Source organism: Prionailurus bengalensis, chromosome D4 (genome assembly GCF_016509475.1).
Source record: "Prionailurus bengalensis isolate Pbe53 chromosome D4, Fcat_Pben_1.1_paternal_pri, whole genome shotgun sequence".
Classification (NCBI taxonomy): domain Eukaryota; kingdom Metazoa; phylum Chordata; class Mammalia; order Carnivora; family Felidae; genus Prionailurus; species Prionailurus bengalensis.
The window spans coordinates 92,281,374-92,299,363 of NC_057359.1; the positions used below are offsets into that span (position 1 = coordinate 92,281,374).

At 59.6% G+C, this 17,990-nt stretch overlaps 1 protein-coding gene across 4 annotated transcripts in view; it reads left to right on the plus strand.

The window, feature by feature from the left end:
- The window catches only part of OLFM1 (olfactomedin 1), a 36,522-nt gene that overhangs the window by 12,296 nt on the left and 6,236 nt on the right, over positions 1-17,990 (plus strand). For 3 of the 4 annotated variants that reach the window (XM_043567271.1, XM_043567270.1, XM_043567269.1), the window contains exons 2-5: positions 1,403-1,552; positions 6,051-6,206; positions 8,184-8,403; positions 15,590-15,696. In XM_043567271.1, coding sequence (XP_043423206.1) covers positions 1,403-1,552; positions 6,051-6,206; positions 8,184-8,403; positions 15,590-15,696 — 633 coding nt within the window. Of the gene's footprint in view, positions 1-1,402; positions 1,553-1,806; positions 1,918-6,050; positions 6,207-8,183; positions 8,404-15,589; positions 15,697-17,990 lie in introns of those variants that run through there. The other variant, XM_043567272.1, reaches the window with a different exon arrangement.

The following is a 17,990-nucleotide window of genomic DNA, read 5'->3' on the forward strand; positions in this document are numbered from 1 at the left end:
CCTGACGGTCCCGGCCCTGGTGGCCAGGGAGGGTGCAGTGGTCCTGGGGGGCACTGCCTGTGGAGCTGGCCCCTCCTGTCCCCTCTGCCCCTCTGCCTTGCCTCCCAGGTGGCTTTTCCTCCCTCATCAAGGCCTTGGGGGGGGGGGGGGGAGAGGGCGGGTGGCGAGTGGCCGGGGCGCCTGTGGGCAGGCCTGAGTCGGATGTTGGCTGGAGCCACTGGGAGGCAGGCCGAGCGGGAAGCAGCCCTGAGGGGAGGGGAACGGAGGAAGGAAGGACCCCAGGCGGGCCCCTCCTGGTGGGGAATGAAGGGGGGCGGGCAGGAGGCTCCTCTCCCACCTGGTTTTTGCTGCCCTGGGCACAGGTCTCCGTGTGAGCCCCTCCTGAGACCCTTGTCACGTTCACCTGCCGTTTCAAGCGCTTCCTTCCAGCGCTCTCATAATGACTTTGCTCCCGGGTCTGGGTCCTAAGCCTCTGGGGTTGGCAATGAATGAAACAAATGTATCCACTACTATAGGTTCTCCTCCCGGGCCAGGCTAAAAATAGCAGGGAGGTGACCTGAGGCGCCCGGGCAGGCTGCCGGGGAGGGTCTGTGCTCAGGGAGTGTTTTCCCACAGCAGCGTCCACCCTGTGCCCCTGGCGCTCGGGACCCGAGCCGGGCGGCAAGGTGACACCGGCCACACACGGCTCCGGTTCCTTGGTGGGTCCTTGGGCATACCCCGGGACCGAGGCTGGGTGTGAACGCCATGCCGCCAGAAACTTGGTGACATCCACCGAAGGACCGCGTGTGGCAGCTGGGTCGGAAGCCTGGCGCTTCCTCCGGCGGCCTCTGCCGGGGTGCCGGGGACGGTCGGGGCTCGGGGCGTTGCGGCTCTGGGCTGACGGGCGGCTGGATCCCGGGTTCTGCCGCGGGTGCCACATCCCTTCGCGTCAGGGACGGCGGAGCGAGGCTGCGCCAGCCACCCCTGCGTGCCTTGTGGGGAGGAGATCTTCTTTCCGAATTACGTGCTGCGAGTGAACCAGCCACTTGCTTTCCTGCCTGGCTCCTCGCCGGCTTGCGGCCTCTTCCCTCCCGTCCTCCTAACCTATCAATTTGGTCAGATGCCAGAACTCCAAACATTCCTGGAATTTAAAAATCCCCTGGATTGGAAAAAAAAGAATTAAAAGAGTCGTGTCGGTTTCACTTCCTTCTGGCCCTGGGGACCCCGATAGGAGATCGCCCCTTTGTTCTCGGGGGCCCCTTTCCCTCCCCGTGGTCAGAACGAACGCGTCTTTGGACCGTGTCTGCCCTTTTTTCCCGGAGGCTGGACTCTGACAGTCCTCCCCGGGTGTCTTTCCTGCTGCACTGCCTTATGGTCTGACCTCTCTCTCCCTCTCACTCCCTCACCACCCCCCCCCCTCCAGGTGTTGCCCACCAACCCCGAGGAGAGCTGGCAGGTTTATAGTTCTGCCCAAGACAGCGAGGGCAGGTGTATCTGCACAGTGGTCGCCCCCCAGCAGACCATGTGTTCACGGGACGCCCGCACGAAACAGCTCAGGCAGCTGCTGGAGAAGGTGAGTCCGCGTGGGGCGTGCGTGTGTGTGTGTGTGTGCGCATGCGTGTGTGCGTGCCCACACCAGCACCAAGGCTCGGCCAGCCTGCAGGGTCTGTCCTGCTTCGAGACCTCCCTCTTTCGTGGCACGTCCACACTCAGAATGTTTGTGAACGCGTGACTGAGTGAATGGATGGGTGCAGAACCCCCAAGGATGGCCCAGGAGGAGACGAGTAGACCCCGCCGGTCGCTGCAGGCTCCCCTGAGGAGCCACGTGCGCGCACTGGGTCCTCACCTTTGCACCCACTGCGAACGGCACCGTGTGGCTCAAATACACACTCGGAAGCCATCGTTGCAAATGATCTCCACGAGGATCATGTAAACTTGGTGAGATTTTTCACCCCGTTTTCAAGAGTGGAAGTCAGAGGGTGGACCACCTGTCCCGAGCCAAGCAGCTGGCTCTGGGGGGGAGGTGGGGGCCGGCACTCAAACCGCGGAGCGGTGCCCCCGCCTGGCGTCCTCCGCCCCCCTCCCAGAGCTGTGCACGCACACACACCACCCACGGACACACATGGACACAACACGCGCAGGCACACGCACACGCCATGCACAGGGCCACCTACACACCCCCCCACACACCACACATACCCTGTGGACATCCCACGTACACATCACACACGCCAGTAAAACTGTACGTTGGCCGTTTTTGAGGACACGAGGGGAGGCGCCGGCCGAGCCGTGAGGGTCTTGGGGCAGGTCAGGGCGCTGGCAGGGGGAGCGCCTTGTGGTGCTAGGTCAGGACCTTTTCGTTTGGGCCCCGCCCAACCACCACCCCTCACAGGACCACAGGCCAGGCAGGTCCCAGTTTGGCCTCAGTTTCCCGAAGTGTGGAGGGAAGGGGGCGGTGAGCGATTGGGGGGGGGGGGCGCTCCCAGCTCTGCTCGTGGGGAGGAAGAAGGGAGGCGAGGCTCTGGGCAGCCCCGGGCTGTGGCTCCCGCTCCCCTTTAAGGACAGTGTGGTCTCTGTTCTCATCTCTAGCCCACCCAGTACATCACTTGCAAAGAATTAACGTAAAACGCATTTAGCAGATTCCACAAACGTTCATTAACACCAAACTAGACCAAAGCCTAATTGGGCCTTTAATTATTCAGAATTGCAGAGGCAGGAGGTGGAGCTCGAAGGGGCCTCTGGGACAGCTGAGGCCGGGCTGGGGGGCGGGGATGGGGCGGGGCCGAGATGGGCCGAGGGGGGCGGGGCAGGGGGGTCGGGCGGAGGGCTGGGCTGGGGTGGGGGGGCCCTGTCTGGGGGCAGGGCGGGGGGGTCCGGGCTGAGGGGCGGGGCTGGGGGGGCGCTCGGGCTGGGGGGCGGGGCTGGGGGCGGGGCTGGGGGCCCGTGAGGAAGAACTCCCAGCTCTTGGGGGAGGTGCTTTCTGGATTCCAGAAAGCTCTCAGAGCCGGTGGAGCGCCGGCCTGGGAGCCCTCTTTTCTGCCCACAGACGCCACCGCGCCACGGCTTAACGATTTAAGGCCCTATTTTATACCCCGGTGGGCACCGTGTTTTCAGAGGGCAGCAGCTTTTGTTGTAAGCGAGGGGGCTTCAGCGTTCTCGTCGTGGGGCCTCCCTCCGGTCGCCGCCCCCCCCCTTCTCTTGCCGTGGGGAGCGTGCACCGAGCTGTGCGGGTCTGGTGGTGCGTGCCGTCGGTGGGGCCGGGGTCCCAGCCGGCCACCTCGCGTCTAGTTCTGTGTCTCCCCGGCCTGGCTTCACGTGAACCCACCCGGGGGGCTTCCCGCGGTGGAGGCGTGGGCCGCACGCCCGGGGCTCTGACTGTCACTGGCCCGGAGCCCTTGGGAGGGGCCTGGCGGCAGCAGGCAGTGCCTGACCGCTAGCTAGCCCGGTTCTGACACGGGGCCGGGGGCGGGGGGGGATGAGGGCCCCCGGAAACCCACAGAGTGGAAAAGGCCTGCAGGGGGGGCCGGGGGCTCTGTTTCTGTTCCCCTCGAGGAAGCCACCTGCCCTGAATTTGGCAGCGTGGGTTTTGGAGTCCGCCCAGGCCTTGAATCGTGGCTGGCCGCCGTGTGGCGGCAGACAGTCTGCTCGACCTCTCTGAGCCTTATGCAGAAAGTGGGACCGGAAATAGTGTTCGCCAACCGGGGTTTCATCGAGTTTGAACGGAGTAGTGACGTGATGGGCTTAGCCCACTGCCTGGAACACTGAAGACTTTCAGTAAATAATTAGTGGTTCGTTAATCCCTGGAGGCCGGGTGTGTCTGTTGCTTGTCGCTGCCCCTCCCCCGCTTTCCCAGCTCCTGCTCCCACGCTGGGCAGAGCATGGGGGGGGGGGGGTCGGTGTCATTTAGCAGCTGCGTGACCTTGAGCTCGTAGGTCTGCTTCTCAGGGGCACATCCAGGGGCAGAGAGGGTGGGTGGCCCCGGGCCGGTCTTCTGGCTCACCTGGGAGTGGTTGTGCCCTCCCGCTTTGTGACCCGCCAGAGAGGAGGGTCCACCCTCCCTCGAGGTGGGAGAGGCAGAGGGAGAGTCGCGTTTTGTGTTAAGGCAGCTGGGTAGCTTGGCATCCTTAAATTTTGTTTTCTAAATCTTAAATTTGATCTTATTTAAAACTGGTTACAAGCCTTCCTTCCCTGGCAAATGAAAAGCCCGTTGTGCAGCGTGTGGCCCCCCTGTTGGCGGTTCGAGACTGGAGCCGGCGGACCCAGTGGCTTCTGCTCTGCCCACGGAGGCCCTTGCTCCTGGGGAATCGGATGTCCCAGGAGAGGAGGGGAGAGGGGTCTGGACCAGAGACGCCATTTGTGTTCCTGCTCCCAGCATTGTGGCTGCTGGGGGGACACTCCCCACGTTATGATGTGTGGGCCTCATGCTGTGGTTACAGGAGTGAGTGAGGCCCAGCCCCCTCCCACCCCCCGGCTGTTGAAGCAGATGAGTGGGTTGCTGCCCTGCAGGCATGGCGCCAACAAGGTAGTGCTGTTTCCAAGCAGTGTGCAGCCACTCCTGGCTTGGCGCATCCTGGAAGCCTCCCCGGAGGAGGTGGTGCTCGGGCTGGGCTTTAAGGTAACCAAAACTCACGACTCTTCTCAAAGGGAGTGCTGTAGTCACTCAATGTGAGGAGGTGAGACAGCTGGTTATTCAGCGCGAGGAGGGCAGGGAGAGAGAAGGTAAGAGAACAAATATATTCCAGGTCCCCGTAAAACGCCTAAAGAGAAAGGATCAGAGAGAGTCAGAGTCACCCACGTGTTGTATTTTACAAACGTGAATTTTGAAACTGAGTTTGTGTGTTACTTTTAAATAACTAACCAAAAAATTGCAGCATTTCAAAGTGCTGCAATGAGTAATATCAATTTTTCTCCCACTGAGAAGTCTTTTAGATGTGCTCTTTTATTTTATTTTATTTTATTTTATTTTATTTGTGGGGGTGGAGGATGCACAGGAGGCACAGAAACCGAACCACTACCAGCTTTTCACTGGCCAAGTCCGGCTACGTGTCATACCCAAATGATTCAGTTTCTAAAAGGGAGAGAGTTTTCAAAGGCAGTGGAATATCAGAGCTGAAAGTTCGCGGTTGTAAAGGTGTCGTCCTCCCTCGTAATTGGATTGGACTCTGGGGAAAATGACCCAAACACCGCTGCAGCAACCCTGAGCTCCGTTCTGCCTCCCCACCGCCCCAAATGCCTGTGCCCAGGAGCACGAGCCACTTTCCCGAAAAGAAAACGCTCTGGCAGGTGGCTGCACTGAAACTGTTTTCTTTTAAGCTCCCTGGAATCCTGTTGAATATTAAAGTTCCATCTTGAGGCTCGACTCAATTCTGATCTGCCTGCAAAGATGTAAAACAGTGATTATTCATTTGCTGGGTGATCGATTCCTGACTGTATGTTCGGAATGTACATGTTTGCAGAGCAGTCATCTACCTGTGATATCGCGGGGCGTGATGGATGGTGTGCAGGATGGGGAAAGGGGTTGATAGAGAGGCAGGGAGAACAGTTCTCTTGTTCCTTGGTTCCACGCTCCTGCCATCAGCCTTGGCAACAGGACGGCTGGGAGATTTAGGAGGAGAGAGAGGCTCTCCCTGGGGTGGGGGCAGCCCAAAGGCACTATTCGTCTTTCTTGGTATGCGTGCCTGCCTAACTGGTTTCATCCTGCAGAGTAGAGAGACTTAAACACAATCCCTGACACAGGGAAGAAAAAGAGCCACCCAGAGCCATGTGCCTGGAGCCGTGACCAGGGAGGACCTGACGCTCCCGAACCCCTGATTGGCAGCCCTGGCTGCAAGGAGCAGCATTCCGGAACGTGGCAGGCGAAATGTTTACCAAAGCAATTTGCTCTGTTTGGGGAGTCCTTGGTCATAACACTCCCCAGTGTTGGTGATTAGCTAGTAAATGATGTGTGGGCCGCTTCTGGTTCCCTGTGTGTTGGCCGTGTGGAAAAGGTCGCCGTCGTGCCTTAGAAGGCAAACACGATGGGCGGGCACCTGCTACGGCTCCTTCCTTGAACCTGTTGCCCTTTTTGACAGGTGCAGAACATGTCTCAGTCCATAGAGGTCCTGGACAGGCGGACTCAGAGAGACTTACAGTACGTGGAAAAGATGGAGAACCAGATGAAGGGGCTGGAGTCCAAGTTCAGACAGGTGGAGGAGAGCCACAGGCAGCACCTGGCCAGGCAGTTCAAGGTAAGTGTGTCCCTCCTCCTCCAAGACCGGGCTTGGTTTCCCTTCAGGCTTCGCCCCTTCCCTCTGGAAATAGAAACCGGGAGCCCGGGGAGGAGCCCGGCGAGAATCGCCCTTTGCAAGGGGGCCGCTGTCCTTAGAAATAGACAGGCAGCCTGTCCCCGCCCTGGTTTGGCGAATGACACCTTGAAAGGGGCGGGTTGAGGAATGGCTTTCAGACCCCCCCGTGAGCTTCCGAGGCAGGGGGGGGGGGGGGTGGTGCGGGGGGATCCCCAGACCTGGCTTCTCGAGCCAGGTCACAGATTAGCCGGGAAGGGACATGATTGGTCGTTGTCATTCTCAAGCTGCGGCAGGTAAATCACATTAGCCAAGGATTAGCCTCGTTGATTAGAGCCGTTTCTGAGCAGGGATCACTCAGGGCAATTTTTCACATCTGACCTAATTTAGCTATGACAAGGCACACTGTAGATTTGCAGGGAAGAAGGAGAGAGACACCAACATCTTTTTCACTTCCTGGTAAGTGTTTCTCCCCCCCTCCCCCCCCCCCCCCCCCCGGGTAACTCTGGACATTAAAGCCAGAGTTGGCCCTAGAATTATATATACATATGTAGAAATATGTATATATACATTTCTACCTTAGTCAGCTTCAAAATGTTCAAATTGAAAAATTATACGCACCTCAATTAAGGTACACATGCATGTTAATTAGCAATCTAGCCCAGATATAAACGAACAGGTCAAATTACACAACCCTGCTTGACTAGAAATTGCTGATGCTCTGTCTTCCTGTTCTTTTTATGCTAATGTTTTCCTTTGATGTGCTCCCTGCATGAAGCAAGAACTAATCCGCTTGTAAGAGCGATACATTACATAGGCAAAATGGCAGGCTAACGAAGTCATAAATCTATATTATAAATAAACCGATAGCAGGCCTGAGCCTGTTGAGGAGAAATGAAGCGATCGCTCACGTCGGAGGCAGGTGAACACGTTGTCCTTGCTCCTGACACGTCACTGCGAATTGTCTCAGAGAGAGATTTTGACCTGCCTGACCAAAAAGAGTTTGTGTCTCTCCCTGAAAGGGCAGCATGCATTCCCTTCTCCGTGGTAGACTCGGATTCCCCCAGAGACGAGGGTGCCTTTAGCCGCCGAGGGCTAGCCGCGCGGTGCTGGTACTGTGCACACGGGCATCCCCCTTCCGGTTCCAAAATTGGGGGCAGTATGGCCCCGGGGGAGGGGAAGCAGCCCCTTGCCTTTGACCATGCTTTAACCGCACTGAGAATTTCAACAGGGATTGCGAGGGAAGCTCTTTAACTGTTAAGGCAGTTGGTTTGGACGAAATCTAGCATTGCAGTGTGATTTTTTTTTTTTTTTAAGTGACCATGAAAATATTTGTCTATTAATGGCTGTCTGTTTAAGGCAAGCTAGTGAGGCAGCTCTTCAACAGTATTTCATTTTCTTGCTTGCAGGGCTAACTTAAAAGCGTTTTTTCAATGCTGCACTGACTGAAGAGGCAGTCCACTCCCATGTAACCATGAAAGAGGGTCAGAGAGCTTGGGCACCATGCATTTTTGCTATTATTTTCCAATACTTAGCACCATATCACTAAGGAACCTTGAATACAACCAGGATCCTCTTTTGCATGTGACTGTAGATGCATTTCATGGATAGTTTGAACCCTTGTCAATGCATTTTTTGAAAAAGAAAAAAAAAAAAAAAAAGAAACTTTGTGTGTGTGACTAAAAGCATGTAACCTTAAGATGTTGCATTCTAAACTGACAATAAAGACTTTCCCAAATATGTTGGTGTTCCGGAGACTGTTTAATATGCTTTTCTACCCCGTTTGGACCAGAATACATAAACCTATAAAGAAAGCAGGAAGGTGCACACCCTCCCTCACCCGGGGAGAGAAGCCAGGCCAAGGCAGGGTGTGGCAAGTTTTTGCACGCAGAGCACTGAACCCAGCTTATTTTGACCTTGCAGGCGATAAAAGCGAAAATGGATGAACTTAGGCCTTTGATACCTGTGTTGGAGGAGTACAAGGCCGATGCCAAATTGGTATTGCAGTTTAAAGAGGAGGTCCAGAACCTGACGTCAGTGCTTAACGAGCTGCAAGAGGAGATTGGCGCCTATGACTACGATGAACTGCAGAGCAGAGTGTCCAATCTTGAAGAAAGGCTCCGTGCATGCATGCAAAAACTAGGTAGGACCAGAACCCTGCGGGGGCGCGGCTCTGCTCCGCCCACCTCCGCTCCCACACAGGCTTAGGGAGTGGTGCTGAAGCGGACAGCGCCCGCCTGGCTCCAGAGAGGCCCCGGGCAGGGCTCCCGCCTAGGCTCCCCGGTAGGCGGCACTCAGGCTAGGGCACTGTCCCACCCTGTGCAGAGAAGGCCAGCTCACAGACCCCGTGGAGTCGCACATCTGGAGAAGGCATCAGATGCCACGCACCATCTGAAGGATGTGTATGAGTGTGTGCGTGTGTGTGTGCGCGCGCGTGTGTCCCGGGTGAGTTTAGGACACGAGTTCGATAGGGCCGGAAACGGACACCTCAGATTCTCTCCGGGTTGGGGACAGGGGCTGAGGAAACTCCCGAGAGAACGCATCAGGCGTAGTTTGAATAAAAGAGAAGAGAAACTCCAGTCACACCACGGTAGAGGACTTGCCGTTGACGGGGAGTAAAGGCACAAGTGCCTCCTAACAGCCTGGATAGAGCAGCTCCTCTGAGCCCACCGGCCCCTCCACCCCGTTGTCCTGTTCCGGGAAGCACCCCTGCCGCTGGGGGAACCCCTTCAGGTTCTTGGGATCGAATACCCGCTCGCCTTGTCAACTCTCCCGTGGATTGCTTCCACAAGTCGTGGCTCGTTAGCGTCTGGGTCCGCTCTCCTGGCACATTTCGGTCTTTCCAATTAATTCTTGGGTTTTCTTACCGAGACTCGCTGGCCCTTCTCACCTACTGTTTTTTGACACCAAGGTGGGTCGTGTCCCTGCCGTGTACTTCTTAGCATGATGGAGGGTCATTTTGATTTATGAAGAAGCTTCCCTTAGGTTTTTTATCTGATATTCTGACTTGATTCCCTTTTTGTTCCCTCTCCCCCCCCACACAAAAACACACCCCAAATGCCTCTTTATGAACTTACAACGTCCCAAAGGTCACAAATACTTTTTAAAGTCCCTAGTGCTGTGAGGTGAAAGGGAATGTCCAGAGAGCGAGGAAGGAGTCGGCAGGGCCCCCTCCCCGCCGCCCCCCCCCCCCCCGCACCCGTTTGAGCCGGTCCGAACATCCAGATTATCTCAAATGCCGTTCTAGGCACCTCAGCAAAGGCAGACGCTTGTTACATACCTCAGCCCCGGAGGGGACAGCGAGAGGCGTTGGGAGTTTAATCTGGTTTACCGTGGGCACTTACGCCATGTCACATGAGGGATCGTCTGCTGCGTTTTTCCAGTGACGCGGTTCACCGCACCCCAGTGTCGGGGGCAGGGGGACCCAGGACCTGTTCTGACACTGCAGGGGTCCGTGGGGATGTTCGAATGTTCACAGTGATGGGGCTATGTTTAAGACGATGGGCTGTGTGGTTCTTACCATTGGGCACAGGTTTGGGTTTCTAGCCACAATTACCCCACGCTGACCATCGCCTCCCCCTGGCCACACCCTGCCAACACCCCACTGAGAGGTCTGTCCCAGCCTCTGAGGACTCTGGGGGTGGGAGAGGGCTCATTGACTATGTTTTCCCTCGCTGGGATATAGACTGTGTATACCAGTGAGAAATGGCGATGAAACCTCCATGCTTTCCGAGTCAGGGGTCAGGGAGCAAAACGGAAATTCAGAGTGGAAAGTTACCAAGGCAGAGAAGCCGCAGGCCTCTCCGAGGGGGATGCCACCCCCTAAAGACACTTGGCCTATTTTTAGAAGCTGCGTGAATTTTCCTTGCAACTGTGAACCTTGGGGCTTTCACGTGGTTCCCCTGGGGCTGCCAAAATGGTTGATTTGGGAGCGAAGAGAGAGGACCAGTCCCGGGGACCGCATTCTCTATGTGTCGGGAGTGCAGCCGTGTGGTCTCGCCTCTGCGTTTCTTTGTTCAGAAACACCTTGACTTGTAGATAGACCCACTGAATCGGAGTCTGCAGGTGGGGCCCGGGGATCTGCATCTAACCAGCACCCGGGCGATTCAGGTAAACAACGCCAAAGCGGGAGAACCCTCGGTCTGGGGCCGGCAGTGCGTAAAGTAGTTAAGTGCTGCTCTGTGGCCGGGTGACTCTCCCAAGGCACTGCACCTGTTTTATCTGTACGGTGAGGGTGTAGGAGTCCCCGTGCCCTGGGGTCACGGTGGAAGTCCAGGGACACCGTTCCCATCATGGCTGCACACTGCATCTGGCAGAGTAGGGGGTGACAGGTAGGCAAGCGGGCAGGGAGGGAGGGAGGGAGGGTGGGAGGTAGTAGGTGATAGGTAGGCAGCCAGTTAGGAGGTAGGTGATAGATAACTAGGTGGACAGGCAGAGAGCAGAGGATAGGTGAGTAGGTAGGGAGGTAGGCGGGCAGACAGACAGTCCGTCAGTCGATAGATGAACGGACAGGTGGGTGAGCAGGTGTGGGGGTGGGTAAACAGTGGACGATACAGTGAGCAGTGGCTGTCCCGTCTCCCTGGGCTGTCACTTAGGCTCAGTAACTTAAGGACCACACTCCCGTCCTGCGGCTGCTGCTTTGGTCTTTATTTCCGCCTTGCAAACGGGCCCCATCTTAGCGGCCCGTTTGCTTGCTTGGAGCTTCCGGTGAGCACGAAGCACAGAGCCCGCCTCCCGCTCCGTGGGGGCTGGTGGCTCCGTGGGGGCTGGTGGCTGGGGCTCCCGCAGCTCCCCGGCCGCCCCCCCCCCCGCCCCGCCCCGCCCCGGCACCTTGGTGCCTTGGTGTCCAGTCTGTCTCTTGGTCCTTGGCTTGCCAAACGGCACCTCGTTACCTTCCCCGTGTGACGGTGCAGCGCCTCTAATCAGGGTTCTCCCTGTGGCCGCCTTCTCTTTAGGTCCACGATGCTGGTAATCCCTGACCCCAAAACGTACACAGGGAAAAACAAACAAACAAGGTTCCATTTGTTTTGTGTCTGTTGGTAAAGATTTCTCTCTCAAGGGGATTGTATGTTTTTCCCGATGGCCCAGCCAGAGAAAAACGACTCTGAAACTCCTTTTCTAAAACTGGAGGGGGGCTCAGTGTCTCTGGGCATTCCTCTCCGGGGGGGGGGGGGGGGGCACTTCCGGCCACACCCCTGCAGCTCCCCTGGTTCCCAGATCAGCGAGCACCACGGTGGCCCAGCGGCCCTGTCCCCCGAGCTGGGGCGTGAAACTTCACTGCCTCCCTGGGGGGAGCCTGCGGAGTCAGGTGACCCAGCAGCTACACCAGCCGAGCCAGAGGCTCGGAATCCAGTGCAAAATGTTGTTCGTACATCAACGCATCCTGAGCGTGTCGTTTGCCTGCTAGCTTCAGGCCTCAGTTTTCCTGTCTTTAAGAATGGGGGGAGGGACAGCTGATTTTAGGGCTTCCCGCATTATACCATCCTGGGTGGGAAAGAAGTACCCAGACACCCAGAGCACTACAGTCTGGGGTGGCGGGGTGGGGGGGATTTTCTTGTCCTACGGAGAACACATCTGAGTGAAGCCCCGGGGCATCACCGACCCCACCAGCCCAGCGTGCACGTGGCTAGCCATCAGACTGTAGACGTTTTTGCCAGTTTTGGGTGTCGGGCATGGCGCTTTGCCTCGGCACTGTTTCCTAGGCTCGCTCTCCTGGAGGAGGCAAGCCTGAAGCCTCCCTCCTGTGCTCTGGCCCTGGAGGTGTGGCGGGTTCGGGGAGGCAGAGGGATCGGCCCTGACCTGCTCCCAGGGGCCTGCAGGGGCCGGTGAGCGAGCTGCTGGTCCAAGGGTGCTGCGTCCCGTCGAGGCTTGAGAGCTGAGTGTGGGTGCCTCTGCCTGCAGGAGACCCCGAGGGGGTGGCGGGGAGGAAGCAGACCCGCATCCGAGGCCCTCCTCACGTCTTGGCCTGGGTGGGATCCTGGCAGGGCCGGCGTCGCCTTCTGGAGTCTTCCCAGGAAGAGCTCAGGATTATGCCTGGTGAGAGGTCTCCTGACGCCTGCCCTGCCCTGCCCGTGAGCGGAGGCGGGGTGAGCGGCCCTCTCCGGGTGCCCCTCCCAGGCTCCAGGGCTGTGTGCAGCCTGAGCTCTGTCCTCAGGCTGCTCTCCCTGCAAGGACACGGGTCTGCCCAAGCTCCCAGCTTTGCGAACTGTTCCCAGTCCTTGAGGGTTGAAAGCTGGGAGCAAGGGAGACCAAAAGCCCGGGGGGCCCGGCCTGCCTGCCGCAGGGCCGTCGACCCCACGGTCTGGTCTCTCTTTGGCGGGCGTGTTGCCCCGGACCCGCTCAAGGCTCCTCGTGGAGACCGTCCAGGCTGTTGTCAGAAGCGAGTTCCTTCTAGGAATATGGCAAGAGGCGAATGACTTCGTCTGCAGGACGCTGCCTCGTCCGGGCTCCCGGCTCTGCGGGCATCCTCCCTCCTGAGACCCGTCCTGGGCTCTCGAGGGCGGCCGTGCGGGCCCAGCAACTCCGCCCCCTCCAAGCTGCACCTGCGCAGGGGCGCTTCCCGAGCCTCCTCCCCGCCTTACGCACATCCTGAGCCCTCGTGACAGAAAGGGACACCTACCTTCCTGAACTGAATGTGCCAAGACTCTTCCGTGAGGCCCTGCCACGGGGCTCTCTGAGATCATGTCAGCTCCTGAGGTCATGGCAGAACCCGTCTGGACAGAGAACCAAAAATAACTCCCTGACTCAAGCAGGGCTGGCTGCCTCCAGCCCCATAGGCCCTGCTCCCCTGCTCCGCAGCCCAGGCCGGGAGGCTCACGGTGGGCAGGAGGTGGTGCAGCGGTTCAGGGCAGCCGTGACCCCGACTCTACTGGGGACGAACCCCGTCTTCTCCACAGCCGTAGTCTGAGTTCACAGCCGTGATCGTGGCTGCTGCCCCCACTGAGCACTGATTCACATCAGCTGCCCTCCTGGACTCTCCCCCCTGGTCAGCCCCTTCAGTCTCCACTGCTCCCCTCTGAGTTCGTGGAAAAGGAAGAAGGTCTGTGCCTCACTCCGGGGAGGGTGACCCTCGCTCCCTTGCTGTCCCCTGTGCTGGGCACATAGCGAAGCAGTAGCCTCATGAGGATTTTCCGAGAGGAGTAATTTCACCTCTAAGTACCTGAGCTGAGCGATCACTCACTCACTCACTCGCTCGCTCGTTCACGGACAGCTCCCCGGGCTGGGCCTTGCAGAAAGAGCTTGAGTGCAACGGGCTTATTGCCTGGGGCGGTAAGACGGGGCCGCTCGGGTCCACGGCCCCAGGAACTGTGTGGTCGTGAGCATGAGTCAGTGGGGACCAGGTGGGCAGAGTTCAGAAGGCAGAGGCCTCGGGAAGAGGCGTGGGTTTGGGCCAAGCCACAGAGGACCGGTGGGAGGGCGGGGGGAGCCGGGGCGGGGGGGTGCATTCCAGGTGGAGGGAACAGCCCCAGCAAAGGTGTGGAGGCAGGAAGGGCCCGGCATCTGAGCCGAGCTGCGGCGTTGGCCCGCTCTTTGCCTTCTGAGTATGGCGTGGGGGACAGACATCTGTTCTCCTTCGGGCAGTCATCGTCCAGCACGGGGAGGGGGGGGCGGGTATGGCTGCACAGACTTGGCCGGAACTTCGGTGTGCGATTGGATAGAAACCCGCAGGCCCGCTGGGTTCCCCAAGCCGTGACATCCTTGGGGGCGATGGCCCCTTTGGACTCCTCCTTCCAGGCAGGACCGCTGTCCCCTGGCTCAGCGGTGGGGAGGCTGGAGGGGTCCCTGGTCAGCATCTCCGGATTCCCACCCAGTTCAGAGAAGCTGCTGTCTCCTGGCAGCCCAGAGCCCCCAGGTCACAGGAACCCTACCGGGCAGAGGGGGACACCAGCCTCGGGTCCTGCTTCTCCCACGTTCCCCCTCCTCCAGACCAAACACTTAGGGAACCCCACCCCGAATCCTCAAGAGGCGCGTTAGGTGAAAAGTTGGTACGGGCTCTCCTGAGATTTCCGAGAACCCGCCCACTTTTTCTTACTTCTGGTCCCTGTAGACGCTGGCTAACCTTGGACGGCCGTCCAGTCCCCTCGTCCACCCTCTCTCCTCCCGCAGAGGGGGGACAGGGCCCGGCGAGCTTGCTGTGATTCTCGGAGACCTGGCCCGCCTGCGGCCTGCAAGCCGTGACTGCTGCCCAGAAGCTCGGTCTGTGAGGGGACAGTACTTACGTGGGAGAGCACACGATTGCTCCTGAAGGCGGAACAGACAGGAAATCTGGAGAAGGGGAAGGGATAGGCGGGTAAAAATAGGTGTGGGCTCAAGGCAGCAGCCGGGAGCAGGGCGGCACCACCGAGGGGAATTCGGAGGCGAAGCCAGCCCCGCTCCTGCCTGCTGGTGGCTCTTACCTACCCCGCCACGGCCTCCGTGCTCCCGCCAGGCACCGGGCCGCGATGTCAGGGGTCTGTCTCGGCAGTCTTGTGCGATGGTGCTAATGTATATACTCACCCCGCTTTAAAGTTCGTAGAGAGAGACTAGTCTCTCAGGCCTGGCCTGCCGTCCGCTTTGCCGGATTATCCTGGCTAAACTGTGTCCCCGGGTTAAGTCACTGACAATCTTCCGAAAACTCCCGGATCTTCTTGGGACCTTGCGGACCGCATGTCCGCGTGCTGATAGGCTCCTATGGGTCAGGAGCGCCCTGTGGCCAGGATTCTGGAAGGCCTGAGTGGCTGTGCACACAGGCTGGTGTGCGCCCGAGAGTGGAGTCTTTGCTGGGCCGACAGGTGCAGCCTGGGAGGCCCGTGGGACTGTGGGAAGGGTGCTGGGTCCCAGCCTCAGCGGTGCCGAGTGGCTGTGTGGCCCTGAGTCCGTCCCGGCCCTCAGGCCACATCCGAGGGCCCCTCTGTCCCTCTGCCCTGCTCCATCAATGCCTCCAGGGTCCCTGCTCTCAGGCTGCAGGGCTCCCCCCAGGCAGAAGGGAGCTTCTCCCTCTGCGGGAGAGGCTCGCAGGCTGTCCGGCAGAGGAGGAGCTGGCCACTCCCCTAGTCTGGTTCTGACTGACAGAGGGGCGCAGAGCAGCGGGCTCCTCCCAGAGAGGCGCCTCAGGGCCCAGGCGGCACCTTGCAGGGAGCCCTGGGTGACCCCGCAGCACGGGGCCTTCGGATGCACCCTGCCATCTCTCTGGCCGCGTTATGGGCTGGAGCTGTGGCTGAGCCCATTGCCCAAGAAAACAAGGGCAGCCGTGAGACCGAGAGGGGCGGAGGGGACCCGCGTCCTCCTGCGGTGGGAGGCCGGGGTCGGGCCGGGGGACTCACCCTTCTGCACTGTGCACTGTCTTCCAGCTTGTGGCAAGCTGACGGGCATCAGTGACCCCGTGACCATCAAGACCTCTGGCTCGAGGTTCGGGTCCTGGATGACAGACCCTCTGGCCCCAGAAGGGGATAACAGGGTAAGTGCCCCCTCCCTCCGTCGGGCCTGGGTGTGAGGTTGTTTGGACAAGAGTGCCCTCGTGGGCCAGGCGAGCCTGTCTCCGTCCCCCGTGTGTCTGGCCCTCGCTCCGATGCCTGGGTGCCCACCTATACCCAGAAAACCACTCCAGCGGTTGTGGCTTGAGCACAGCTTGGGGCCCCTGGGGGTGTGTTCCCGGGCCCAGGCGGCTTTGCAGAGGGGCCCGGGTCCCTTGCTGAGGTCCCTGTGCTAACCCAGAGCCCCAGACCACAGGGATGGGTCACTCTATGAGACCCTGAGACGGATTGCGGTGACTGTCAGAGCAGGTGGATCCGTGCGTAGCCTCCGAGGCTCGACTCTGTCTCTCTGGCTGGGGAGGGGGGTGATGGGCAGGGAGGAAGGGGCAGAGGAAGGGGACAGGGGGAGGGGCGGGGGAGGAGAGGGAGGGGGCAGGGGTGCTTGGAGTCCTGCTCCGTGGCTGCAGCCGCCCCAGACGTTTCCAGCCCCATGTCTGCTCCAGGAGAAGTGTTTGGCCTTCCTTACTTTAATGACATCTCATTTGTATTTCATTTGTTATTCCTTTCAAGGCTGATGGAAACTCGTGTTCCTTTTTGATTTAGGGAAGAGGCTGTGTTCTTTTTTTCCTAGACTTTTCCCCTGGGTAAAAACGCAGAAAAGGAGAGAAACGCAGGGCCTAGGTTGTGGTGTTCAAGCCCCTTTGGGGTGTGGGTGCGAGGGCTGGCTGGCTGAGCGCAGGGACGCCCGCACAGAGCTGTGACGGTGGCCCTTAGAGCCTCCACCGGGGGGGGGGACGACTCGCCCGGGGTTCCCAGGGGAAGAAGGACAGAGTCTGGGCCACGCTGTCGCTGTCCCGCGGCCATGCGCCCCGGCCCCGCGTGAACAGGCCAGACTCCGGGGCGGTTCCTGCCCTCCCTCCCCCTTGTTTTCAGGGGGTTGCGGGACATTTGGAAACTGATCACTTTCGTAAAAAGTCTCACCTCTTCCTTCAGGCAGGATTGAGGGGGGGGGGGGGGGCGGGGGGTTAGAAATCCGAGACCTTCTAAGGGCCTTGTCTGGGCGACTCTAATGGGAAGGGGTGGGTGGCCTTGTCTCCCCGAGACTCCTGATCCCCCAGCTCCCCTCCCCCACTCGCACGCCTGCCGGGAAGCACGAGGCGTCATCTCTTGTATTTGGGACTTCTGGCACACTTCCTCCTGGGGAAGGTGGGGGGGGGGGAGACAGTGACTGTGGGCTCTCTGGGAGCCTGAGACTTGTCTGCCCCCCCTCCCCACCGCGCCTGGGGCGCCTTCCTGGCGTTCTCCAGCCCCTGCTGCGGAGGACTCTGGGGGGGCCGGCCAGGGACTGACTGCAGACACGGGTCTGCGGGGCGTTTCCGTTCTGTTTCCAGAGTCCGGACGGTCAGCTGGCGTTGGCAAGTTTTCTGACGGTTTGATTGGCCAGTTGTTATCCGGATCGGTTTTCTGGTCCACATCCCTCGTGGCGAACCCCAGCTCTGCTCTGGGGCGGCACTCGGGAAACAAAAGCGAGGCGCGCAGGCAGGGCCCCGAGGGAGCACCGCTCTCCGTGCCGGCACCGCTCACGCACTCAGGCGTGCGCGCAGGTCCGTCAACACAAGGGAGGGTAGCGGCTGGGCCTCGACACGCATGCCTGCCCCGGTCGGGCCTCCTGCGACCCTCCAGCCACCCGCCAGTGTGGAGACCACCCTTACGTCTGCCGTTTGATGAGAAAACCCGGGTCCAGTCTCTTGCCTGAGGTCTCAGGAAAGGCCGGTCCGTGGGTTTATTAACAAACATGTGCAGCAGGCTGAGTCTCCCCAGACCACGCTCTCCCCACCTCCTGCCTGCAGCCCGCCTCCCCGCCCCCTACACACACACACACACGCACACACACACACAGACAGGCCCTTGGGGAGCCTGGAGCCAGAACCAGTGACCTCGGTCGCTGCGGAGAATGAACCCGAGTCGGGGGCACTGAGCCCGTGTCTGACGCTGCAGACGTGCCTCTGGCCCCCGTTTTGATGTCGCTTTCCTTTGTTGTAAACAGCACCGGGCAGAGGATCTCTCTTCCCAGAGATACCACGTGTCGGGGCTCCTGGAGGCCCAGCTGTTTGCCCGCCCCGAACAGGGAGGATGGAGGTGTGCGGGGCTGTTGAGGGCTGATGCATGCTCTTGATAATTAGACATCTATTTTCTGCTCGATGACTCAATCGCCCTCCAGGAGAGGAGGCCCTGGTGACGGACAGAGCGTGCCAGAGAGGGACGGCGGGAGGAGGCT